The sequence below is a fragment of the Oreochromis niloticus genome, linkage group LG12 (genome assembly GCF_001858045.2).
Source record: "Oreochromis niloticus isolate F11D_XX linkage group LG12, O_niloticus_UMD_NMBU, whole genome shotgun sequence".
Classification (NCBI taxonomy): domain Eukaryota; kingdom Metazoa; phylum Chordata; class Actinopteri; order Cichliformes; family Cichlidae; genus Oreochromis; species Oreochromis niloticus.
The window spans coordinates 34,588,126-34,614,279 of NC_031977.2; the positions used below are offsets into that span (position 1 = coordinate 34,588,126).

Consider the following 26,154-nt stretch of genomic DNA (forward strand, 5'->3'; position numbering starts at 1 on the left):
ACTTGTTCAGTTATTATTATTAAAGAAGGTTGGGTATACTAACATGTACCTGCAGGCTGTCTGGGAGCTCGATGACAGGCTGCTGCAGGAAGAGAGCCATGAGCAGGAAGTAGAGCTCGGGCACGTTGGTGTGTTTGGGCAGCAGTGTCTGCAGAACAGGGAATCCTGGGAAATGGCAAGCGTCCCGGTTGATCTCCCGCAATGTGGAGCGCCCGCCGGCACTGCGACCCACGTTGAATCCTAAAAAGAAAGGTGAGAGAGTGAATGTTAAAAATAAAGCACAAAGGTAAAAGGGTGGCACCCTGTGACTACTGCACCTACAGGCAGCTCTACACACAGCTGTAGTGCCCGCTTTGGGGTTTAATGAAGCAAATCTATGAAGGAGATGGCTGCAGTAAAAATCCAGGACTAAACTAACACAATCAATCAAAGCCAAACAGATTTAAACTCCAAATCTGAATAAAACTAAGGACTTCTACCTGATAGCGCTCATTCTGTTAGAGCACGTCTCTAATGGGGAGAGTTTCCAGAGCTAAAGCAGTGGTTCTCAACCTGGATGTTTGCACGAGTGTTATGGTGTAATAAATACAAATAAAAGACAGAAGTATTATGGAAATATTAAAGCAAACATCAACATTTGAAATTATTCCAGGCTGGTAAATCCAGTTTTGAAGAATCAGAATGGTTTGAACGCCTGAACAGTGAGAAGGCTGAAAACCACTGAGTTCAAAAGGAACTATGGTATGATGCAGCAGCAGGGGAGAGCAGGAGGGTGAACATGAGAGAACCAACCCTTGGCTGTTCGGCGCACAAACTGTGCAGCTCTCTGTTTACTGAACGAAGGCCAACTCCGACGGAAAGCGTTGCCAGAATGAGGAGAGGCGTCTGCTGAGCCATGTTACAACATACAGTATTTACCTTGGAAATCACGATTTCTTACTTGTGACTGTTCTGAGAGCGGGTGCTTAAAGGTTTGAACGTCTGGAGCTAATACACGTACACATCCCTCAAAGGCGAGTGCCTAATGTTAACCAAATCCAGCCTCTCAGCTCCTATTTTGTGCTGCGATGGCAGCGAACCCACGCTGCTGCACTCACCCAGCACTGTGCCGATCTTATTGGTCAGGACGGAGTCGGTGTGGTCCAGCCAGCCTCCTCCGCACAGGCCCTCTTTGAAGCGGTTGAGGATCGACTGATTGGACAGCAGCACCACCAGGATCCACAGAGCTGCCGTCACTGTGGTGGAGTGGAGGTGTTCTTCCATGAACATCAGGAGCCAATCAAAGCCCAGCGTTCGCACCAGCTCCTCACACGCCCTGCAGGGAGAAAAAGTGTTGCAGGTTTACTGTTACTTTAATATCAGTTCTTTTCTTTTCACAACATTTTAAATACTTTGTCAATATTTCTGCTTCTGCTTGCTCATTATGTTGCTAAATTATATCAACCAGTGTCATTATAATCTCCATCTCCATCAGCCGCTGGGCATATTGCCATTATTTGAGTCAAGTTGAGCCATATTCCAGTAATAACTGGAAATGTATGTAGAGCTAAATAGCTTTTTAATGATAAAAGTCTTTAAAAAATCAAAGAACAAGAATAATGTTGTGTAGAGCTTTTTTGATTGATTATTCATAGTTTTCAAAATAAATGGACAGTGTGGAGAGTTTGCATTTTAACTTGAAACTTTCAGGATGAGCAGATATGACAGAGAAGAGCAAATAACAACACCCAAGGCTAGAAAATTAAAAGTGCTAGTTGGCTTAGTTTGCAGGCTGCAGTTCCTCAACTGCCCACTTGGGGTGCCTCCAAGCTCAGACCATATAGAAGTGTTTTCATTGTTGCAGTCTCTGGGCTTTGAGACAGGATGTGATGAATGAGGAGCAGATCTTTTTTTACCATTTATGTACCCAACTTTACACAAATAAGTAAGCATGCTAACAGCCTACTGCACAAACAGCTTTAATCTCTGTAGCTAATTTCGATCTTCACAACAACTGCATGGGGTGATTTCATTTATTATTATTTTTAAATAAAACTTGTCTTTTTAAGACTATTAAGGTTTAAAGTTAGAATTATGGCAGCTTTGATAGATGGGTAAATGCTGACACAGGCTGCTGTATCTGCCTGTTAGGCGTTAACTATGCTAACCAGAACCACTAAACTGGAGTTTGCGACCATGTTTGTATTTCTGCCTATTCATTTAAATAATGTGGCTTAAAGAGAAGTTAATTCTACCAACAGACCATCCCAGAGTCTGTGCTCCAGAGCGAAATCAGAGTATGTTAGTTAGGAATTATTATTAGCTGATATCTGTGTTTGTACCCCTGCAGTCTGTGGATGGTCATTAAGCTGCAAGCATACCTTTACTTCTCTAGTTCAACGTGGCATGACTCTAACTGCTAATTTTTTAATCTACACAACGTCTGGAGAAGAGCGGTGTCTTACTGGGCATTAACTGTGCACTTCTCTTTCGTGGTGAAAAGCAGTTTAAGAAGGCTCTCCAGCAGTCGATTTCTCAGCAGAATGAGGTTTGCTGATAGGAGGCCACCAAAGTCATCATCATTTCCTGCAGATGCACAAAATGTTTCATAGTTATTAAGGATAGAAAAGCAGTCTAGCACTGACCATATACTTTTGGCCACACGTTATTTAGGATAGAGAGGTGCCAGAAGTCAGATCAACTCATACCTCCGTCTATCTTCTCCTCATTATTGATTTCCATGACAACAAACTTCTCACACACCGCAAATGTGGGAAGAGTGGAGGAGATGAACTGGCCGAACCTGTGGAGACAGCAAACGGTCTTATGCTGCACTGGCATGGATCATCATTACCGACGTTCACGTAGCGGCTACACGAGCGTGCTCTTACCGCAGCAGGTCGTATGGGTTGGGGAAGCCTTGCAGCAGCAGACTGAGCACGTTGCTGATGGCGGCGACAGTGGGCTGGGACAGCGTGGTGTCTCTCAGGGTGAGCAGCAGTCGTGGGATGAGCTGAAACTCTCTCAGGAGTTTAGCATTTTTAGCCGCCTCACTATTCGATACAGTCAGCAAAACACACAGTGAGACGCTTTCACATTAAAATGAAAATAATTGTGCCAATCAGCAATTACAAAAAAATAAAAGTCATGTTATTCTTCATGTGATCTGTTTCTTGTCCATGGAAACTTCATTCTGACACTTGCCTGGATTCTGTCAGCAGTTCAATGAAGTGCTCGAACAGAGACAGATGGAGCTCGTAGGGAGCGTGCAGCCAAACCTGAGGAGCAGACGGAGCAGACTGAGACCCTGCCGCACAACTCATTTCTGGCAGCACAAACTTCTGGCACAGAGTAGCTCAGTTCCTTAACACTTCAACATAAAAAAAAAAAAACTTTTTTTCTTTTCCTGTTTTAACAAATGCAAAAATATACCTGCAAACTCTCCGTTTTATTAGCTGGAGACGGGTTTAAGTGGAACAAGACTTTTATCAATGCTAAATAGGCAAGCTTTCTTTGACAGCTGCACACTAATGTCCTTATTTCAGTTGGCTCACTAGCATTATGGGTCAATGGGCCCTGGAAACACTCACCTCAAAGTCACACAGCAGGTCCTGGAAGGCCGTGGAGTTGGGGATGATGGAGGTTTCGTGGCCGCTGTCAACTGTTCCCACCAGAGAGAAGGTGAGGTGGAGGATGTGACTGTTTAGCAGCGAGCGCTTCTTCTTTAGGAGCATAGCCAGCAACTAAAGAGGAAGACAAAACAAATACGCATTTACAAATGTTAAAGTAACGGGACACGAGCTTTGTGTACAGATTTAAACTTGGCTTTCAGTCAGTGAACTCACTGCAGTGTAATCTTCACATTAATCACACTGTCACTCACAGTACTCTGTGCTTAGTGTGACACAGAAACACATTCAAAACATATGTAACTGGTTTGACAGACAGACAGACAGACAGACAGACAGACATCTTCTGGCGCCGGGTTGCAGGGGCAGCAGTCTAAGCAGAGAAGCCCAGACGTCCCTCTCCCCAGCCACCTCCTCCAGCTCATTCAGGGGAGGTGGCTGGGGAGAGGCGTTCGTTTGGATGGCGATTTTTAGAAAAACTCAGTAATTATCCTAGAAATGCAACTACAACACACTAAGAAAACAATACCAGGACTTTGTTTTAATAACTAACCTGGTAACCTTTGATGCGCTCCATCTCCTTACTGGCCAGTGGGTTGCTTTTCACAACACACACTAAAGCCTTGACAGCCGCATACAGTCCCTCCACATCTGACGCCATGGCAACCAGACCCAAAATGGCCGCTGCCCCTCCCACATACTGCAGGTTGGTGGCCACAGGTTTGGGCATGAATGCACGAACACCTGAAGGAGGGAGAAAGAGAACAGGTGAGTTTTGCTCCACTAGAGAACAGCGTTTGGTATTCTGAGTCACGCAGATTTGGTTTACCTAAATATCCAATCACAGCAGCTCCGATGGTGCGTGCGGGACCATTAAGGTGACCGGCGGCATTGTGAATCAGTTTTACTGGAGTGGCGTTTTCATGAGAGGACACGGCGAGCTGAAGAAGATGGAAAAGAAATTACAGAAATTAAAAACACAAACACACCTCAAGTATGTCTCCAGACGGCAACTCGACGGTTACTTTTAAACTTGATACTTCTTCAGAGCAGCTTTCACAACTTTGCATCATTTGTTAGTCAAACGTTTGTTGCTGTGGATGTTTATCTACGAGTAAGAGTATTTTACTGTTAGATGCTGCAGTCTTACACCAAGATCTGATCAAAAGCTTTGATTTAATGAGCTGAAATGAAATATTGGATTCTTTCAGTTAATTTGGGAAGGTAAAAACAGCATTATGCAACATTGGCATTTTGAATAATTGTGTATTTATGGAGTTTTATTTCTCTATCTCAACATGACACCCATGTTTAGTGAAGTGAGAGGGTGTGAAAGACCCAAACACTTATGGTGAGTTTTGCTAAGAGGTAGGTGATAATGCTGGATGAGAGGACAACAACTTATTTTCGTCCCCCTCTGCACAGTGAGTGAGTGTCTTCCTACTCTGTGACAGGCCTCTGCTGCAGAATTGCTGCCTCTGTAATTCTCTGCACTTCACTTCCTGTGAGTCGCTGCGGGAGAGGGAGCAGGAGAGACAGGCAGGCTGGGAAATGACTTGACAAGTGGGGAGAAAGAGATAACACGGAGCTCATCTGGAGCTCCAACACACACTCGTGGTGGGACTGTGTGTGTTATTTCCTTTAAATGAATCATTTAAATGCAATGGACTTGAGTTTTTCTGTTGAAAAATGAAATTGACCTTTGCAAACCATTAAGTGTGTGAATGCACATCCATAGCCATTTTCAGATATGCACAGCAGCCCTATACTTTTCTAGAAATTTCCTAGACAGGGTGCATGTGTCCAATGTAATGGAGTACTTCATGTAACACGAAGTCATGCAAAGCAGGTGATTCCCTGCTGCGAAAAGGACGTCTGTGGAAAATGCCCCAATCTAACAATCCTGAAATACTCTGAAATCCATGTGTGAAAACAGCTTATATGCGTGTGTTTACACTTTGGACCTCAATTTGGAGTTTTTCTGCTTGTATTTAATTATTTATTAACTTCTAAGTCTTTCCTCTCTGCAAACGTTACACTTGTGCTAAGGGTAAACACGTCACCGCAGGGAACTGTAGCAGAGGGAGGAGACAGGTTTCTTTTTTCAGTCAGTTACGTCAGCCAGGGTGATGTAATCTCAGCCAGTATGCTGCACACTTAACAGAAAACTGAATTTAGAGTTACTTTTTAAAGGTTACTGTAACAGAATTAATAGATTCTTTGATGAAACTTTGACAGAATATCTGACAGTAAGATTTCCATTTAGCAGACAAACCTGCTGTGACAACAACATTAAAGCACTGACTTTTAATTCCTTACGAAGTCGTGCGTCTGACCTGTTTGGCGATGGCTTTGCTGTCCAGTTTGTTGTAGCTTTTCCTGATTTTGGCCACAGTGAGAGTCAACACAGAGAGCGCATACAGACTGAAAGACACCTTCTCCTCTGGCACCAGCACCACCGGAGAGGCCGGCGCTACCTCTGCCTTTGAGTCCTTACCTGCAGAAAGGGAAAAATGGAGAAGGTAAAAAGTGAGTAAAAATTGTTTAAAAAAGAGGAGCCATGTATGGATAAAAGCTGGAAGACAAGAAGTGATGCAAGGTGGTTAAATGATAGAATAAAACTAAAGAAAAGCATTAAGGTAGAGCAAGGATTTAGAGCCTGGTTAAAAGCAGGTGTGCAGACTGTAAGTCGAGGTCAGGTGATCCACTCACAGGGGAGGTAGACGGCCTGAAAGCTGCCCACGTAGTTGGGTCCAAGCTCATAAATGGCAGCGACACTGGCGGCAGGTAGGAACTCCTCCAGGAAGTGGGTAGGCCCAAGACGCCACACCAGGCTGGAGAGCTGGCGCTGGGCAGGGGGCGTCCCTATGTACCCATAAACAGTACTGACGACAGGAGGGTTGGTGGAGCTGGAGCCGCCCGGAGCACTGTGGATGTAGTGAAGCTGGAGAAGAGGAAAGGTGAAGGTAATGACTCAAAAGAAGGATTTCTATAAGGAACCAAGATCTGCAGAAATAGGACTGAGCTGACACATTCATGTTCTCAGACAGTTTTTTGTGTTATGAAATGCAGACAGTATCCCACCACAAACTTCAGAGACTACAAAGAGAAATGACTTATATTTGACTTGTTTATTGGCTCAGATCACAACAGAGACTTCAGAGCATGTGAGACAAACTCATTTCAATTATATGCACAGTTTAAGTTTGAACCCACTTATTTGGGAACCGGTCCCGTATGCTGTCCCCTTTGAGGGATTAATCATCAAGTCTATATTTCAGGGAAGAGAACTTAAAAACATGATAGATCAAAGGCTCTGATGATGGGCGTAAGTTTCATTTCAGTGCTTAAGCTCAGGGTCCAGGACTCCTGGAACTTTGACTAGCAATTCTAATCGTTTGGTACTGCTTTCAAATATTGATTGTAATTGTTTTTATCATTTAATATTCTCTGCTGGGTCAGTGCACAGACAGACATGATTTACTCCTCTGTGTTTGTCTTTTGTCAGTGTGAGTCAGAGACTGATGAGTTGATAGTTTGCTCTGATATCAGGCTCCTTTTGTGTCCTTTTCTTTGGGGAAGCAGGCTAATTAAATATGCATGCGTTACCTGTTTACGTCAGTGATGAATTAAATGGATGATAAATAATCGAGTTGACCTATCAGCTCCTGGATTTTAACAGCTCAGATGTGCGCTCATGTTCCAAACACGTCACACACGGGCACAGTGAAAACAAGCAGATTGGAAATGTTAAGATTATTTAGCTTACTGCTAACAGTTCTAAACTAAGCAGAGGAGGTATCCTCGGGGTCTCGTTCACGAGAGGAGAAGACAGCGGGATGGGAGACTGGCGGATTGACTGTTGCAGCGTCTGCAGTGATGCGGATGCTGCACCGGGTCGCTGTGGTGAAGAGACAGTTGAGCGTAAAAGTGAAGCTGTCGATTTATGTCCCTACTCTCATCTGTGGTCATGAGCTCTGGGTAATGACTGAAAGAATTAGATAGCAGATACAAGTGGCAGAAATCAGAAGTCTCTGAAGGGCGGCTGGACTCAGCCTTAAAGACAGGGTGGGAAGTTCAGTGATTTGTGAGGGACCCAGAGTAGACCTGATACTCATCAACATCAAAAGAAGCCAGTTCAGGCATCTGGTTAGAAAGACTCCCAGGCACCTCCTGGGCGAGGTATTGGTTACTGGGCATGTCCTACCTGGAGGAGGACCTGGGGCATACACAGGACAGCCTGGGGCTTGCTAAACTGTGGAAGGTCTGGGCTTCTCTGATAGGCTGCCGCCCTGTGACCTGGCCGTGGATAAACAGCAGGATGGATGGAAAAATGGTGCATCTTAACTTACTTGGTTTTCAGACTTACATCAGACCTACTCCCAATTTTAACTTATGGCACCAGAGCAGAGATGGAGAATCTGTCTCTGCCTCCGGCCGCCCTTTAAGAAACACTCAAGACTAAAGTGCGACTGATTTCAGTAAAGAACATACGGCAGAGTCGAGTAAATAACTACACATGACGAATGTTCAGGAAATGTCTCATGTGTCTGAAAGAAAAACTAAATCCGTCAATATTGTGGAATATTAGATTTTTAAATCACCAAATATTGTTATCGATCCAATATTTCTCAGGTTCTTACAGAGACAACATACTCGGCGGCCACAGAGGGACATTCGAAAAATCATCTGTACTGCAGGAAGATCCACAATGAGATCAGGAGCCATGTTTTGTTTCAAGGTCTCAAAAAAATCCAAAAGTATTTCAAACTGCAGTCACTGCTGAGTCCAGGTGAGTTCCAGTTCCAGTACTGAAGCATCCCCGCAGGGTAATGCTCCCACCACCATGTTTCACCGTGAGGACGGTGTTCTTTGGGTTGTTCACCTCCTCCTTCTTTCTCCAAACATAAGCAGCGTCTCTGTGGCCAAAGAGCTCTAGTTTGTTTTATCTGACCAAAAGATGCACTTCCTGTGTACATCAGCAATTATTTTAAGTCTAAACTGATTTCTTTGTTTTTAGCATGATGCTTTCTCAAGTGACAGTTTAAACCCTTGCTGAAGTTTTTATACTGTGTGTAAATTGAAAGATAAACTCAGTTTTAACTTGATTTTAGACAGTTTGGGTTTTAAAAACTTAAAGCACGTCACTGTACAGCAGTGGTTTGTGCTAAGGCTCAATAAAAAGGTCAGGGGGGTAATAATACTGACACAGATAACTTTTTTCTGTTATTATTTTTTTTTATTTAAATAAATAAACAAACAAACAAACATGTGGAGCCTTTGCAAGTTGTGATGGCCATTTTTTTTTTTTAAACAAGTAGGGCCTTAATAGTTCATTCTTAAAATCACAAGATTCATTTATGACCAATCAAAACGCCTGATGTTGCACAACAGCGAGTGACGCAGACACACTGACTATGGGAAGGGATAAAAGGGATATGAAAGGAGAAATACTGCTCAGCGCAAAACAGCATTTCAGCAGTTTTCTGAGCAGACTTCATGTCAGAAATAAAACGTATCATCGATTCATTATTCACAGATCAAGCCACTTTCCTCATTTTGCCATTTAGACCACCTGGGAGGTGCCTGCACACCTAAAGATTTTGGCTTTACTGTCACTCTTATACAAGCTAAATGCAACCACAAGAACACTTAGACCCCTATGAGACACACAACCAGCCTGTTTTTTCCTGTACATGGCCCTCGGCAGGAAATGAAGCCGCTGTTATCAGTGCCGTTAAGGAGAAGCTGTGACTTGCGGTCTCAGCCTATTCCCTATTCTGCGGTCTAATCTCAGGGGAATCTAAAGTCACTGAACCACAAACCACATCACAGTCTGCTGACTGCAGCACTCAAAAGCTGCTGTTTAAAGGTCGGAGTTAGAAATGTACGGCACTGCTGCTTCTCAACGCCAACCGTGATCTGAGATCCAAATATGACGAGCTAATTATGGACGACTTCCAAACACAAAGCCGTCGTTCCGGCGTACTTACCTACTGATGTATAATAAATTATCAGCACACTCAGAGGTTTAAATTGGGCACTAGCTCACTGTTTCTTTAGACAGCAGCTGTGTTTAAAAACAGGTAACAGTGAATATGAGATGATGAAGATAGTTTTTAAGTATATGACATATAGTCTGATTTTATACCCACAAATCCATCTACATTTATTGCAAGACTTAATTGATGTATCCTATTAAAGATATACTGGCAAGCTAGATTAATCCTCCTGTTACTGCACCTTTACCAGGGTACATAATAGTCCTTCTGCTCATAATAGTAAAGATGTGTTTGAAACAGGGAATAAGTTTTCCTGTTTGATATCAAGTGTCTTGTTTTGTTCATGCAAAAAAACTTCCAACAAACAACCTGCATGCAACAAAGCCTGTTCACCCGTGGTTGGTCAACAGAAACTGGACTACAAGTGGACAGTTTAGTACAGTTTTCCTAACAGCTGAATCTTGACAGGAACAACAACGTGAGATCTGTAATGTGGATGTTGGTTATTGCTGACATGTCGCGTACTAATTTTACCTTGACAGTGCTGATGAGCTGGCTGTCGATGTACAGCGTGGCCATGCTATTCTTCAGCATGCCTTTGCTCATGACCAGCACCAGGTGGTGCCACTGGCCCTCAGCGATCAGCTCGCCACAGCGGAATCGAGCGCAGCAGGGAAGGATCTCATAGAAGGAGGCTTCTTCGCTAGACTCATCCGCTGCTTGATGGGGGAAGGCAGAGAGAAGCAGGGGGCAACATCAATGAGTCAGAGAGCTCCAGCAGAAGTGAGTATATTAGCTCAGGGTAAAAGCCCCAGAGAGGAAGCCTGTTTGGTTGTAACAGAAAGTGCACATTTCTCCCACTTGCTCTCTGTAACACCGGAAAGGTCATATTTATCAAATATAATCTCTAAACAAAACTGTACTAGCATTTTAAACTCAAATGTCTAACAGAAAGTTTTCATTTCTTTTCTGGGATTATATACTCTATCAAAGTGCATCATCCCCCCCCAAAAAAGTGATGGGTTTTTGCATACAAGCTTGAGATTTCACAGATTTGAGATAATAATTTTCTCCTGATGGTTCACCAAAAACAACCTTAAAGCATGGACAAAGTATAGAGGTCTAGAGGATGGTTGTGCAGCGGAGGATTGTTCATTCTTGTGGTTATGCTGTAAACCGGAGTTTAAGTCTAGTGCTGCCACTTACAGTATGTCTGCAGCAGCTCCTCCTTGGTGGAGACGGTGAGCGAGCGGTCTTTGGCTGACAGCACCACAGCCAGGCACACATAGTGCTGCTCCGAGGAGTTGGCCCGACGGACGATGGTCAGCAGCCGCACTGGGTGGGCCTGAGGGGATGTGCTGAACCTCTCCACACAGAACCAAGTGGAGTAACTCAGGCCTGATGGGGGAGGAAACAGGCGCTCACCTGGATAAGAAAGGGGGGAGTGAGAAAAGACAGAGGTTTATTTTTTTTATATATATATATTTTAAAAATTCACAATTCTTTTTATCTCACTGCTTTCTATATTAAATCCATCCATCTATAATAGATGGGTCCACATTGTGGATCAAACAGACAGGCCTCTCCCCAGTCAACATCTCCAGTTCTTCAGGAAGGCCACAGAGGTGTTCCCAGCCACTGGAGACACGTAGCCTCATAATTGACACTAAGGTCAATTATGGTGTTCCACAGGGTTCGGTGCTAGGACCAATTCTGTTTACATTATACATGCTTCCCTTAGGCAGCATCATTAGAAGACATAGCATAAATTTTCACTGCTATGCAGATGACACGCAGCTCTATCTATCCATGAAGCCAGGTAACACACACCAATTAGTTAAACTGCAGGAATGTCTTAAAGACATAAAGACCTGGATGGCCGCTAACTTTCTGCTTCTTAATTCAGATCAAACTGAGGTTATTGTACTCGGCCCTGAAAATCTTAGAAATATGGTGTCTAACCAGATTCTTACTCTGGATGGCATTACCTTGGCCTCCAGTAACACTGTGAGGAACCTTGGAGTCATTTTTGACCAGGACATGTCCTTCAATGCACATATTAAACAAATATGTAAGACTGCTTTCTTCCATTTGTGCAACATCTCTAAAGTTAGAAATATCCTGTCTCAGAGTGACGCTGAAAAACTAGTTCATGCATTTATTACTTCCAGGCTGGACTACTGTAATTCATTATTATCAGGATGTCCTAAAAACTCGCTGAAAAGTCTTCAGCTAATCCAAAATGCTGCAGCAAGAGTCCTGACAGGGACTAGAAAGAGAGAGCATATTTCTCCTGTTTTGGCTTCCCTTCATTGGCTTCCTGTTAAATCCAGAATTGAATTCAAAATCCTCACATACAAAGTCTTAAATAATCAGGCCCCATCTTATCTTAATGACCTTGTAGTACCATATCACCCCATTAGAGCACTTCGCTCTCGCTCTGCAGGCCTACTTGTTGTTCCTAGAGTATTTAAAAGTAGAATGGGAGGCAGAGCCTTCAGTTTTCAGGCCCCTCTTCTGTGGAACCAGCTTCCAGTTTGGATTCGGGAGACAGACACTATCTCTACTTTCAAGATTAGGCTTAAAACTTTCCTTTTTACTAAAGCATATAGTTAGGGCTGGACCAGGTGACCCTGAATCCTCCCTTAGTTATGCTGCGATAGACGTAGGCTGCCGGGGATTCCCATGATGCATTGAGTTTTTCCTTTCCAGTCACCTTTCTCACTCACTATGTGTTAATAGACCTCTCTGCATCGAATCATATCTGTTATTAATCTCTGTCTCTCTTCCACAGCATGTCTTTCATCCTGTTTTCCTTCTTTCACCCCAACCGGTCGCAGCAGATGGCCCCGCCCCTCCCTGAGCCTGGTTCTGCTGGAGGTTTCTTCCTGTTAAAAGGGAGTTTTTCCTTCCCACTGTCGCCAAAGTGCTTGCTCATAGGGGGTCATATGATTGTTGGGTTTTTCTCTGTATTTATTATTGTGCTATCTATTGTACAATATAAAGCGCCTTGAGGCGACTTTTGTTGTGATTTGGCGCTATATAAATAAAATTGAATTGAATTGAATTGAATTGAATTGAATTGAAGTGTATCCTGAGTCTTCCCCTGGGCTTTCTCACCACGTGAGCTGCTCCACAAGTGAGCTGACTGAAATATCTCCACTCGCCCTGCTATGAGCCCACTTCTATTGACAATAACGTGTTATTTCAGTCATTATTCACTGGCCGTGGAATGTAGATTGACCAGTGAATTGACTGTGTCTCTTTTTCTCATGCATCCACACACTGTACTCGGGTGCCATGATACCTACATCTATGGAAACATCGCTAGTGGCTCAATGGACTGTTTTAAGAGAGACGTACAGATGTAAAGCTTCGGGGACCAAAACTGAGCTTTCATCAGTTTGTGATGAAACCCTTTTCCTCAGACATTTTTGTCACTTTACATATTTTTTGGACAGAGTGTGTTTGTTCTCGTCTTGCCAGCCCAGAAAACTAGAAACTGAGTTATTGTAGGCTTGATCTTTGACTTACTGTCCTTTCATCTTTTATTATTTCTGATCTTAAATGTTGTGTTTTCTTGCATTTATTAATGTGACATACTGCAAACAACTAACCTATTTGACTCATCTTATCACACCTATGAAGAAATGCTCTTATTTTTCTTCTGAGTCATTCTCCATTTTTTCCTGGTGCAGATTTGCATTCTGCAAACATTTGTTTTGCTTCAGTGCTTTATCTGTGCCAAATACACCACATTAAATTATGCCATGTTTATGTATGATCAGCCAGAGCTGCAGAACAGCACACTGAGGGTGTAGGAAAGATTTTAATTCAGCCTCTGGGGTAGATCGAGGCGTACAGTAGCTCGCATTACCATTAAAATGAGCTAAAATTTTTCACCAACATCAAGCTACGTGACACGGCGTTGACGTAAGCTGCCAAAACATGAAGGCAGAATGGAGTACTCTGTCGTGCAGATTGGTTAGAAAATATCTCAGAGCAGAGTCTGTGGCTCGGGATGAGGTTGTCACTCAAATGGTTATCAGACTTGACCAAATAATGGGGCTGTCTGTGGACTCCATCACAAACTGTAGAAAACTGGCTTGAGGGATTACATCTAATTTTTATGTATATCAATTTACACTTGGTGCAACAGTGTTGTTGTGAGCAGAATGAAGATATTTTGATGAATGAGCCTCTGGATGATGTCATTCACAGATATGGGTCAGACCGAAGTGGAAGGAAGGAAACAGAGAGGAAGGGAGGAGACGGGATAGAGATAAATGAGGATATGGAAGGGGAAAGTGACAAAGAATGGAGAGAATCAGGGCAGGGAAACGGAGGAAGAATGGAGGAGACTGAGATAAGCAGTGAAAGGGACAGAGAAAAGGAAAATGTGAATGACAGGAAGAAATGAGGGAGGAAAGAGTGAGGTCTATAAATAGAGTTGGGTGACTAGCAGGAGAAGACGAGAGCAGAGCAGTGTGGGGTGGATGAGCACAGAAGGAGCAACATGAATAGGTAAACAGATGGAGGAATGATAGTAATGTATGAGTGGATGGAGAGGAGGGTGGACTAGGAGGAAGAGGAGAAAGGAGAGTCTAGCTGTGCTTCATAAATACTAAATGAGGCTACACTAAAAATTCAAGCATAACATCGCGGACAGTTTTGATGATAAAATCTATTCTGTAAAATATCAATATTGTTTATGAGGTTTTTCATAACAAACACATTTTATTTTTAACACACTAAAACTAACGGCCCAAGGACAGGTGAGATCTGAAGCTCAAGATATGCATACCCTACATACTGCTGCTTGTTTTTCTTTTTGCATAAAAAAATGAAAAATGATGAAAACAGAAAAAAAAAATCAAAAGCAAAAGAAATCCAAAGAGGTTTTGCAAAAACACACAGCTCCTTTAAAGAACAGGAAGGCGAGTGAGAATAAAGATGACGCTAAAATGGAGAAAACAACAACGAGGCTGACAGAACATAAACAGAAAAAACGAGACGAAGCGGCGAACGCGGTGATCCGAGTGGGATGTGTGTCGTTAAAAATTAATTAAACACCAAGCAAAAAAGGGAAATGCACAAAGAGTTTTCTTGTATGTTTATGTGTTTCCGTGTACCTGTGGGCTAAAACTGAAATTAGGTGGGATGAAACGCAGGCGGTGCAGATGAATCTATTCTTACTCATCAATTTAAAACGCTTGTTTTAAGGGGCGGCTGTGGCTCAGGAGGTGTAGCAGGTCATTTACTAATCTACTAATCGGGAGGCTGGTGGTTCAATCCCAGTGTGCATGCCAAAGAACCAGTCAAGTTACCATTTCTGAAACAATAGAAATGAACAAGCCAACAGGATAAAGGACAAAAGAAGCATCATAAATGAACTTGTAGAGTGAGTCATTTGCAAGAAGTGAAATCCAACGAGCAGCACTCGAATACTCTGCTTTACACAGTTTCCTGTTGCTTCTTTTCATGAGAGAGGACTGAACGAAGAGTGGAGCTGCTGATGCACTTACACAACATGACTGATCTAGTTTGATCTGACATGTTCTCATAAAGACACAGATGAAGGTTTGTGGATATGATTACAGCTAAAGACCGCTGACTCTTGTGCTAAATTCTCACTTCCTCCCCACATCAGATGTACCATATTTCCTCTAATAAAAACTGGCAGTTAATTAAAAGCCGGTAAAGCAACAAGGGCCTTTATGCCATAAATAAAGGCCATCCATAGTTTAACTGTTTACACATGAACCTAACAAGCGAAAGATCCCCGACTCTATCCCACGAGAAGATGCAAATCCCCTGGGGGTTGCATCAGGACACCTCTGTCAAATCAAACATGCAGAGTTGCCCGCTGTGGTGACCCCGGGTGAAAAAGGGAGCAGCTGAAAGGAGCTCTACAGAGTGACCAAAAAAATCCACAAAGGTGCATAAAGTGGTTACATGTGTCAGCCAGTTTTATCTTCATCTTCTTCTTCTGTCTCACTGATCCATTCTCTGTTTTGCTGTGTCCAATGGAAAGCTGTAAATGTGAAACCATTGCACAAAGTGTTGAGTTTGTATTAACAACACAAAGCAGCAACCTTAACAGAGCACATGGGAGGCGATCAAAGGAGGCTTTGCCTTCATTTAATTGAAGAATTATGACAGAAGACCTGCGTATAATAAAGCTTCTGCAGTTGGAATGAATAAAAGCACAAGTTTAATTGATGTGATAAAAACATTTCAGCCTGAAAGAACCGTTCACTGTTTAAAAGCATGCACTTTATTGACTCCCCACCAATTGACCCTTAGAACTGAAGAAGCTTCTCGGATGAGAGGTGAAACGTCTTCAAGCAACTCAAAGAAGTCCAGACGCTTTTCTTTCCAAGCTCCTTAGACCATGCAGTTTATTGCATGTGAGTTTTAAAAAGTCTTTATAATTTTTACTTGTCACTGCAGGAAAGCACTGGTGGAGTTAATGGTGCCAAAGTTTAATGCAGAACAGACAAAAACTGCAGTTCCCCTTATGTGAATCCATCCCCACAGACTTCCATGTTAAAAAGGCAGTTTAACAGCACAAAAGCAGGTTTACAGCCTGGCATAAGAAACATTTGGGGTCTTGATGGATAGTTTCTGCCTTCATAGCAATTGTAACTTGGATACCGTCAAACCTCCAAGTGTTAACACTTCTGAAAGGCTGTTTCCTAATTCTGTCAGTCAGGTGACCTTTGTTTATGGCAATGATCATTTTCTGCTTACGTGCAGCAAAGACAAACAGTCAGCACATTAAGCATGTGACTTTTCTGCTTTTCACCATTTTTAGAAAAGCAAATCCATCACTACTCTGTTCTTTGGTTATTGTAAGGGCTAGAATTAGTTATGTCACTGACCTTTATGTTTCAGCTGCAAAGTGTAGCTCGGTGGGCCGCTGTGCCTGGTTAACCTATAAAATCAGCCTCCACGTTCATGCTAGCAGATACCCCGAGGCTCAACCAGCTGGTGACCTTTGTGCTACAGTAAATGGAATCTGACCCAGCACAATGATCTATTTTTACCTGTGCCCATCCCGCTCAGCACTGCTCCATCGCTGACACCTGAAGCATTGGTGTTGTTGGTGGGAGCATTGTGAGGCGCCAGGCTGGGCAGAAACAGGCACCTGCACGGGACAAGAGGAGGACAGATTAACGGCCGCTATCTGGGGAAACGGCCGTGACAAACACAAAACACGTCAACAGCTTACATGCGCATTTGTTGCGCGAGAGATTTACTGCGCGTTTGCTGAATGTCCGCTCCAGTCTGGCTCCATCGCTTAGATAAACTGTTAGAAAAATTCCTCCCAACTTCCAGAAAACAGTATGGTAATTCACACGCTTCAAAACACAAGCTTCATATTATAATATGGAAATTTTGAGCTGCCTAATACTCGCGGATTAATTATGTATGAGAAGGAGATAGAGGTGGGATGAAAGCGCACATTCAGAATCATTTTTCAAAAGAAATCTGCTCAAAGTCAGCTGCAGCCCCCCTGCACTCGCTAAGGTTGCTGCTGATAGTGATGATAATGATGTTAATATTCCAATTAATCGTCAAAAAACAGGATGATGCCTGCACAGTGAGACCACATACACAAGTCCTCAATAAGCTCGAGTCTGATGTCTGTATGCACTGTCGTCCACTTTCTCAAGGACTTCTCCTGCAGACAAAGGCTGGCAATCATTCGACAGAATTACAAAGATTTTTCTTTGTGAGTTGGCGTTGCGTTCTGCTGACTCACTGCCCTCGGTGAAGGTGCCATTTTCTCCTCTCTAATCATCCTGAACCAGCACTGAAGACACTGGTGCTCTGGGAAATGAACAGGGGGATTGGGGATTTGGGTTTTTTTTTTCCCCTCTTCAGGGGAGACAAAGAAGACCTTAGAGTGTGTGAAGGCCAGTTCATCCAGAAACCTGACAGAGTTGAACTGAGCTGCACTGGAGGACACTGCAAAAAGCCCAATTAAAATAACTGTAAATCTGCACAAACCCAGTTAAAATAGCTGGAAAGCCAAATTAAAATAACTGTAAATTTGTAGCTATTTACAACAGTTTTACTATTTTACTACAGATTTACAGTTCTTTTACTGAAAAGTAAAATAACTTTTATAAACAACAGAATAACTGTATTCATAAAACTCAACTGTTCTTACAGATTTGCAGGTATTTCAGTTATTTTTACAGTTATTTAACTGTAAAGTAAAAACTGTTATTTTATTGCAAATTTACATTTATGTTTTGAGTGGAAACTGCAAAACTGCAGCAGAAATATCTAACTGTATAAATGCAAATATATGATCAGTCTCATCTTTATGAAGCATAGATCGTAAACCAAAGATGTCACTGTTACATCACTCACTGAGCTTAATAATGCGACCTTAATAAGGTCACATTATTAAGCTCAGTGAGTGAGGGGTAGATCTGACTGAGAAACTGAGGAACGGTGAGCACTATTCTCAGCTACAAGGTACCAACACCAAACTAAACCCTGATTTATTGTCCTTTTTTGTTTAATGGGGACTATTGACACATAAAAAACTAAATGTTGTATTCAATAAGACTTTAAACTAATGATCAACACCATAAACTCATCAGGAAAGTGTTCACCAGGGTCACAGATCAAGGAACTGAGTTCTGTTTTCTCGACTTCTTTTTCTGCAGCAAGAGGAATTGCTCTCTGCTGCCCATTTAATTAACTCCAACTTTAAGGCACTTTTGCATTGTGTAAACTTTTTAGATGTGGGACACATCCATCTTTGGGACGTGTATGTGTTTTTCTAATATAAAAGCAGTTCAACCCACCTCACTGCAATCCCAAAGTTTTAATATTAAAACTGAGAGCAAAGCTTGACTGATTTATTTCTGTACTTCTGTCTTTAAAAGAAAGTTGACTTACCGCAACTCAGAGGAAATGAACATCAATTTTAACAGCTGTTTTTATGCTGATAAGCACAAACCAATCCATGTATGCATGTATGTAGTGCAGAAAGAATCAACCATTGAACTCATGAGTCCTAAAACTCATGCACTCAAAGTGAGGCCAGTGTCACCAGGTATTTAAATATTGTGACTTCTCTATATTATAAGTTCATTGGTTTTCAGTGGCAGCAGTAATGTGTAATGGAATAAAGTACAGACTGGCTCAAACTGGACACAGACATATCAGTTTCTGGAAACCCAAAACAATTCATTGTCTCATTTTTCATGAGATTTATTCATGATAATGAGTAAAACTGGACTACACAAGCAATGTGAGCATCTCCTTTTATCTTGACATAACTGTAACAGTCACACATATAACCTTCATTTTTATTTGTCCGCCACAAATTCCGCATTTTAATAGCCACAGTCACGGAGCCCACAATGACCTGATTTTTTTCCACCTCCTCATCTTCTTTTTCCAGCTGGACAGGAAGGTCAGAGGTCAGGGGTAGCTAAAGAACACCATCCCAGAGGCTGGCAGGGATTCAATAAATTTTTTCAAGGACACTTCTCAAGGACAGAGCCACCGCGCTGGGCCCCAGTTTAACAGACAGCCTGTCAAACTAACAAGTACACCGCCCTGCTGCCTCAGAGTAACTACATGTAGCTGTCTCTTTCATCACCTCAGGTTAGGTTATTAAAAAGACAAAGAAGAAAAAAGGAAAGAAAAAAAAGCACTGCAGGGATTTCACCGGCACGTCATGCTAATTTCTCTTCTTCCAGCGAATGTTTTCTCTTAATTCTTTAAAAAAATCAAATAAAAAAAGGTGTTTCCTCCACCCTTAACCTTCCAGACTGATAGCATCTTCCTGGCCTCATGTGGGTGAGTGTGCATGTGTCTGGTTCTGTGTAAGCATGTTGTGTGTTATAGAGAGTGCGTCTGTGTATGAGAGTCCTAATAGCAGCAGAGGCATCAATATTTCATGTTGACAGATGGGAGAGAAAGGAGGGGCGATCTCTCTCTGGATGTATGAGTGTCGTTGTGCGTGTGTCTCCTCCTCTGTTTAGCAGAAAGTGGGCCACTGCCTCGTTGCCTGTGTGCTGCTGCTGCTGCTTTGCTGCGTTTTCAGGAGAAACTCCATGTTCTATTCTGAGCTGGCTGCTGTGATGAGTCGCACAGGTTCTTCTGAGCAAAGGAAACAGCAAAGCTAAGAAATGCTCTGGAAGTGCGATCGCTCAGAGGGGGAGGGATTTTTCAAAAGCAGTAGATAAAAAGCAACTGAATCACATGCTTGATTCCCGACAATCTCAGGAAGTTTTGACACTACAAGAGGCTTCTTGGAGTTGGTGCACACTTTTTAAAGAGCTAAACAAAGATTCCTCCTGTCGGGTAAAGACAGGCTCATTAGTTAAACTAATCATTTTAAATTTGCTGTAAGTGTGGATGTGAGAGTGTTGGTTGTCTGTCCATCAGTGTTGATGACCTGTCCATAGTATAACTCACATTTCATCCTATATCATCTGGGACAGACTCTGAGCCAGACTTCAGTTAAGTAAGGCAACACAGACTTCTCGCTTTAATGCAGACTGACTGTGGTTATGTGCAGTCACCCTTGAAAAAGGCCCAGTCTGAGCCAAGAAAAGCCTGTGAAATAGAAGCTCATCTGTGCCACAACTGAATACTTTTACATGTTCTGAGACAGGAATTGGCATTAAATAACGGTGGTTAAAAATATATAGTCAGGGGGCCAGAAACAGGCCGCTGAATGGTTTTGCAAAATTGTAGAAAATATATTAATAGTATAATATTTTATACAATTAATAACTTAACTTATTCATACTTCTGGTGTGGTGATGCTAGCACTGCTACAGACAACTAGAGTAGAAAGCTGAATTTTCAGATCCTGTTTGACACCCTTACACAAATGTTTGATTTGGAAGATTGGTGCTGACTTATTGTGTGCAGTACTGACATCACTGCGGTCCTCAGTGTACATGCTGGTGTAAAAACTTGTGGTGCAAAAACAGGTGGTTAAACCACGTGGCAACCGAGGGCCTGAAAAAGTGCTGGATGTCAGTTTGTTGCTTCCACTTGCTGTTTGTTATGTTACAGGCTGAGTCACTGCCACGGGACATTTTGTGCAAATTTAGATATTTGGTCTGCTAAGCTTGCATTTTTTCGTCAGGGTAAAGAGAATCTCACTGCAGTTTTTTTTAAATCAAGTCTAGTCTTACAAAAGACTGAAGGACCCTGGGTGTAGAAATGCAAACTGAATGAATATACACGTTTCCCCAGCCAAGGCAATCTAATAATCCGGTTCAGTTAGATCACAGTAACCAACCTTTAAATACACTGACAGAAAACCTCTACTATCATCTTCTCCAAGATGCACTTATGAATATTAATGGAGAATGTAACACATCACAACTGTGTCTCAGCTCAACATGTCCACAAAAGCATGGAGGCGAAGTGTTGAGGTCACAGCCCACACACCGTCTTCTGACCCCTGCGCTGACTGTGGTGCTAACACACAACACAAACCGCGGGGTGCAGCGGACGGCGTCAGCCGCGGCACAAAGAGCAGCCAAGGGCTCTGTGTGACATACAAGGGGGAAAATAAGCCTATTTGTATGCACAGCTCCACAACTGGAGGCGAATAACAGGCTCCTGCTGAGACAGTTGCAGGTACTGCTAAGAGACACACACACACACACAACCTGTTTATGGCGGGGGGAAATAGTGTTACACCCTCAGGCGTGTTTTACCGGCGAGGAAAATTGATCCACAAAGAGATTTAGAGTGAAAATGGTTTACAAAAGAATGGGCACCATCTGTTACTCCACCCGTAAGGAAATTGTAAAAAGTTATAGGAAGTGTTTATGCTTTATATACATCGTATATCTTATAAGAGTATTCAATCATGGGAGTGCACGTTTTTGATTTTTCTCATGCAAAATAACTGTAAGGCTCAAGTCTGCCACTTTTATATGGATATATAACATTTACAATTTATACTTTGAGGCAATGGGAAATATTTTTTCTTTATATACATATTTTTTTCCATAAAGGCATCAGCATTTTCCAAAGGGACCACCAAAGGCTGTTCGCCTCCCCTTAAGTCTGAAAAAGATCGTCACATTAATATATTTTTTTATTTTAATAAGCACTGAAATGGAGAAAAGTAATCACAGTAATCACAGCTATTCTGTGATTTTAAGAGTGAAGAGAGATGCAGCTCCCGGTGTTAATGTCACGAAATGTTGAAAACACATCACACGAACGCCCTGCTGAAATATTTCGGTATGATTTTGAACTCGTGCATGGGCTGAAAGTGGTACAGAAACAGAAAATTATGTCTTTGAATTGTTGTGATTTCCTGAAATGTTTTGGTGGTTTTCGTTTTGCGCTTCGAAGCCAGCATATATTTTGCAAGCAGCTGTTACATACATATCAATTCTGTCTCCTGATATCCAAGTTTAGCCAAGTTTGGTCAGGCTAAAGTCAGGTTATAATCTCCCAGAACTTAATCATAAGACATCCTGTGTGTCAACATCAGAAGTCCGGTGTGTTAAAGACACACGTTAGCATTTTTGAACTGGGCCCCAGAAATGAAATGTCACAAAGAACTGAGTAACAAAGGTCTCATCTGAATAATGTTACATTGTTGCAAATATCATAATCAAAAATATAACCATTACTGCATATGACTGGAAAACCAAATGCACTTAAGGTCTGTTAAAGTTTACCATAACTTACCCAAAGCCCTCCAGCGAGCTGTCAAACTCCACAAATGCAGGTGTGACAGCTGATCCGTGCAGGCGAATGTCATGGGGGGTTGTCATCGACACCAGGCACTTGACTCGGGTGAGGGGTACGGTGCTGCCCTCAGCGGAGCGCACGAGGCTGCGGCTGATGCGATACTGGCCATTGTCCTCTGCCGGCGTGGTGAAGACGCTGTCGGGGCCGAAGCCCTCCATGGACGTGGTCATGCTGTCTGTGAGATTAAGAAGGCGTGGTTAGAGTCAAGAGATGCAACATCCACGATCCAGGACTGAAAGGTGGCTACTGCTTGGTTAACAATGCTGTTATTCAAATGTTATTTCTAGGGCGTCATATCACAAGAACAGCCACCTCAGGACGCTTATGAGTCTTACTTTACTTTTTAATTCATGACATTCAAAAACAGAAAGATGTAATTGTGAAACGTGTAAAACTTTCTAGTTCTGTTTCAGTTCCTTCACTTTGTACAACACATACTGCATCACGCAGCTGTTTGTCTCGCTGAAGACACCTCTATTTAAAGCAGATGACCTGTGATGACATATGTGGACCCTGCCGGCGAATAGACACCCCTGTCATTTTGGTATGAGTCGCAAACCGAAGCAAGCCTGTCCTCAGGGGTGAAGTTTCTCTGTGCATGACAGAGACCAGCATGAGGAATGCCCCGTCTACCTGGAGACTGTCCACAGTATGAGAGGGTTGACTTAACCCAAAGCCCCTCAAGTTTTGTAGGTAGAGCTGTGAAAGACTGCTGTTGCATGGCATTTCTCTTTCCCCTCAGAGTCTAAGGACCCAGATTCATCTGAGTCCAAAGGCAAGAAGTATTCAGTCAATGACCCAGCAAACAGCTGAGTAAACACATGGAGTATGGTGATGGGTTAAGCCAAGCGTGAGCCATAACCATGTGAGGCACGAGCCAACTTGCAGCCTGAGCTGCATGCACACCAGGACGACGATGACATGCTGGACTGGACATTCATGGATAGTTGGTAGATGAGCGTGTGAGCCAGCCTGTCACCGCTGCTGCTGTGCAGGCTGGCCAAGACCACATCTCCCTTTTCCCTCTTCCACCAAGCAGCGAAAAGGTTGCAGGTGAGCAGCGCTCCCCTCTGCCAGCTCGGAAACCGTCACAGCTCGTGGGAATTTTCATAAGCTCAGAGTCACAACAATCAAAATCCGCCGGCCCATGTTCTCAGATTTTGTCTCCAAGCTAATGGCTTCACGGAGCAAACCACTACCACATCACTGTGCCCACCTATGGACCCTGTCTGGAGCTGGATGCCAGGTTCACATCGTCTTGGAGTCCATTTTTTGACTCTATAGCTATGAAGTTTCTTTTACATGACACTGGGTTGTTTCGAACTCCCTCTTTGCTGCCTTCAGTAAAGAGAGGGTGACCTTCATGCTTCGTCCCTGAATGCTTCTGGCACACAGTTTTCAGCTTCTCGGTTTTTGCCCTCATCCTTTTCCATCTGAGGAAGAGAGGAACCTTCATCTGTGTGTGCTGTGAATCTACATTGACCGCACTCAGAATGTGTGTTTATGTGACCAAGCTGTTTGTCTGCTGTAATAATCCAGCCAGAGATTAAAACTGCCTAAGCAGAGGCTCTCCAACTGGATTATGGAGGCTATCTTCGTTGCGTCTCACAGAACCAAAAGTCTCTCTTTGCCTCAGGGTGTGAGAGCATCAGGGGATTGGAAACTTCACATGCCCCATTTAAAGGGGTCCCTGTGAGTGATATCTGTGCTGCAGCTAGTTGGTCATCACCACACACTTTTGTTCTGGTTCAGTGACAACCCTGGGGGCATTTATACATCCTTCCCATACTGTATGTGTGCTACCAAGTGAATCAACTGAAAGCAAACAACTTCTCTTCCCTGAAGCAGAGGAACGAGGTACAAGACAAAGTCTCCCCACTGAGAAGTTGAGCTCAGCCAGGAGCGTTTATCGAACTGAGGGACGTATATGTGCAGGCGGGGCCTCAGATATGTCATTACAGGTCATCTGCCTTAAAGCTGTGGTTCAAAGGTGTCTTCAGCTGGCACAGGCGGGGGCGTCACACTGTACGTGCTGCACGTCGTTCCTCTTCTTCAGGGAACCAGAGTTACAGTCATAACGTTTTGTTCTAAAGTCAGAAATCTTATTGACTAGTTAAACTGTAAAGAATGAGGCCAAGAATTAACATGGCCTTCCCTACACATCAGAAGGTCTTCATGGAAAGATAATACAAGATAGTCAAGTTTAAATTTGGCTATTACACTTTTAAAAAGTATCAAAATCAAACTTTAAAAAAAACCTTAAACCTTAAAAATAGCCTGATTTTAAAACCCCGGAGCAGTAAAATAAACGTTTTTTTCTCACTATAGAGGCCTTTTTCATGCAAATGTATAAAACTCATAGTTTAATGCAGCTTGTTTCATCTCCCCATCTAACAGTGGTGTCTCTGCTGTTTTTACAAGTCCTAAAAATGTCTGGACAGCATTTCAGCACTTCAAATTTTGCATTTGTTTATTCAAAATAACATTTATCTTCCATTTAGATTTAGATTCAGAGAGAGTGATAAAAACTCCTTACAGCTTGGTCCGCCCAAGAAATCTCCCACAGCACTGAAAACACCAACTGCGAGTAGGCCACATTAAATCAAACCTGGATTTTCATCGCCCCAGAAGGGCGATAATAACGTCCCGCGCTAAGGTAACATATTTCACCTTCTATTGAGAACATGGGTCGTCTCGTTTCTAAAGAGTCAGCAGATGTGACAAAGACGAATTGGATGAAAGCAAGAATTACAACAGCCATCAATGGCAGCTAATAAACCAGACTCTTCTCACAGACAGAGAAAGATGGCAGTATGTGCTCTCCCAGTGGCTGTCTGTAAAGAGCAGTAATTACTGGGGCCTTGATATCCATTCTCAGCTGGGAGGAGACACAATAAGCAATTAAGACATGCTGAGAAGCCCAGAAAATTACAAACATTAGCAGCTGTTGATGGAAAACAAGCCATTTGCATTACATTCACAGAGGCGAGCCGATCTTTGTTTAAACATGGAGTTTACACATCGCTTTAATCAGTGGACAAGAAGACCGCTCTTACAACTTCCTGCTTCCAAAAAGCAACGAAATGAAAAGCAGCCAAAGCATGTTGAAATGACGCCACGCGCTAATTAGTGTATCTATAAGTCCTCGAGTCATATTTGCATTCTGTCTACTGTCAGCTGCTGTCGGCTCTGTACTGCAAACACACTGAATATATATAACATATAAATAACCATTACAGGAAGATTTAATTGGTAGGAGGGTTGGATATGAGTGTGCTCGTCTGTGTCGCCCTGTTAGCCATTTGATAGCATGATGACTTACTCAGGGTTCATGCCGCTTCTCAGCCTGTGACAGCTGGGATAAACTCCAGCGCTCACAAGATCCCCAACTGGATAAGCGGTTAACAACACGGATGCATGGAAGGACACCTGATTAGGTTTGCCTTCTATCTTTGATCTGGCACGGAAATGAGGAGCTCTGGATAAATTGTAAAGTTCATACCTAATTAATTCAGATTGTTCCTCTGACCACTGTGAAAGCACACGGACCATCTGAACATTTAATCTGGCGTTAAGAAACTAAGTAAAGCTCATACTCTAAAATCACATGTTATTCTTTGGAGAATTCATCCAAGAGCAAAAAAAAGATGATTCTCCTTTTTTTTTTTTCCCCAAGCTTTTGTTAAAAAATAAATAAATAAAAATGACACTTTCTCCCAGGAGAAGCCCGCATCACTCTGGCAGATGGGAATCACTCCCAGGTGGCACTATCCTTC

General features: G+C 42.8%; 1 protein-coding gene across 7 annotated transcripts in view; it reads right to left on the minus strand.

The window, feature by feature from the left end:
- Nucleotides 1-26,154, minus strand: part of wdfy3 (WD repeat and FYVE domain containing 3) — a 112,021-nt gene that overhangs the window by 30,470 nt on the left and 55,397 nt on the right. For 4 of the 7 annotated variants that reach the window (XM_025911978.1, XM_025911979.1, XM_019365765.2 and 1 more), the window contains 15 exons: nt 22,316-22,553; nt 16,660-16,760; nt 10,817-11,035; nt 10,145-10,329; nt 6,321-6,552; nt 5,945-6,105; nt 4,438-4,549; nt 4,162-4,352; nt 3,570-3,722; nt 3,184-3,257; nt 2,871-3,032; nt 2,688-2,782; nt 2,445-2,565; nt 1,098-1,315; nt 44-240 (listed from right to left, as the gene is read on the minus strand). In XM_025911978.1, coding sequence (XP_025767763.1) covers nt 44-240; nt 1,098-1,315; nt 2,445-2,565; nt 2,688-2,782; nt 2,871-3,032; nt 3,184-3,257; nt 3,570-3,722; nt 4,162-4,352; nt 4,438-4,549; nt 5,945-6,105; nt 6,321-6,552; nt 10,145-10,329; nt 10,817-11,035; nt 16,660-16,760; nt 22,316-22,553 — 2,459 coding nt within the window. The remainder of the gene's footprint in view (nt 1-43; nt 241-1,097; nt 1,316-2,444; nt 2,566-2,687; nt 2,783-2,870; nt 3,033-3,183; nt 3,258-3,569; nt 3,723-4,161; nt 4,353-4,437; nt 4,550-5,944; nt 6,106-6,320; nt 6,553-10,144; nt 10,330-10,816; nt 11,036-16,659; nt 16,761-22,315; nt 22,554-26,154) is intronic. The other 3 variants (XM_019365766.2, XM_025911976.1, XM_025911977.1) reach the window with 2 other exon arrangements.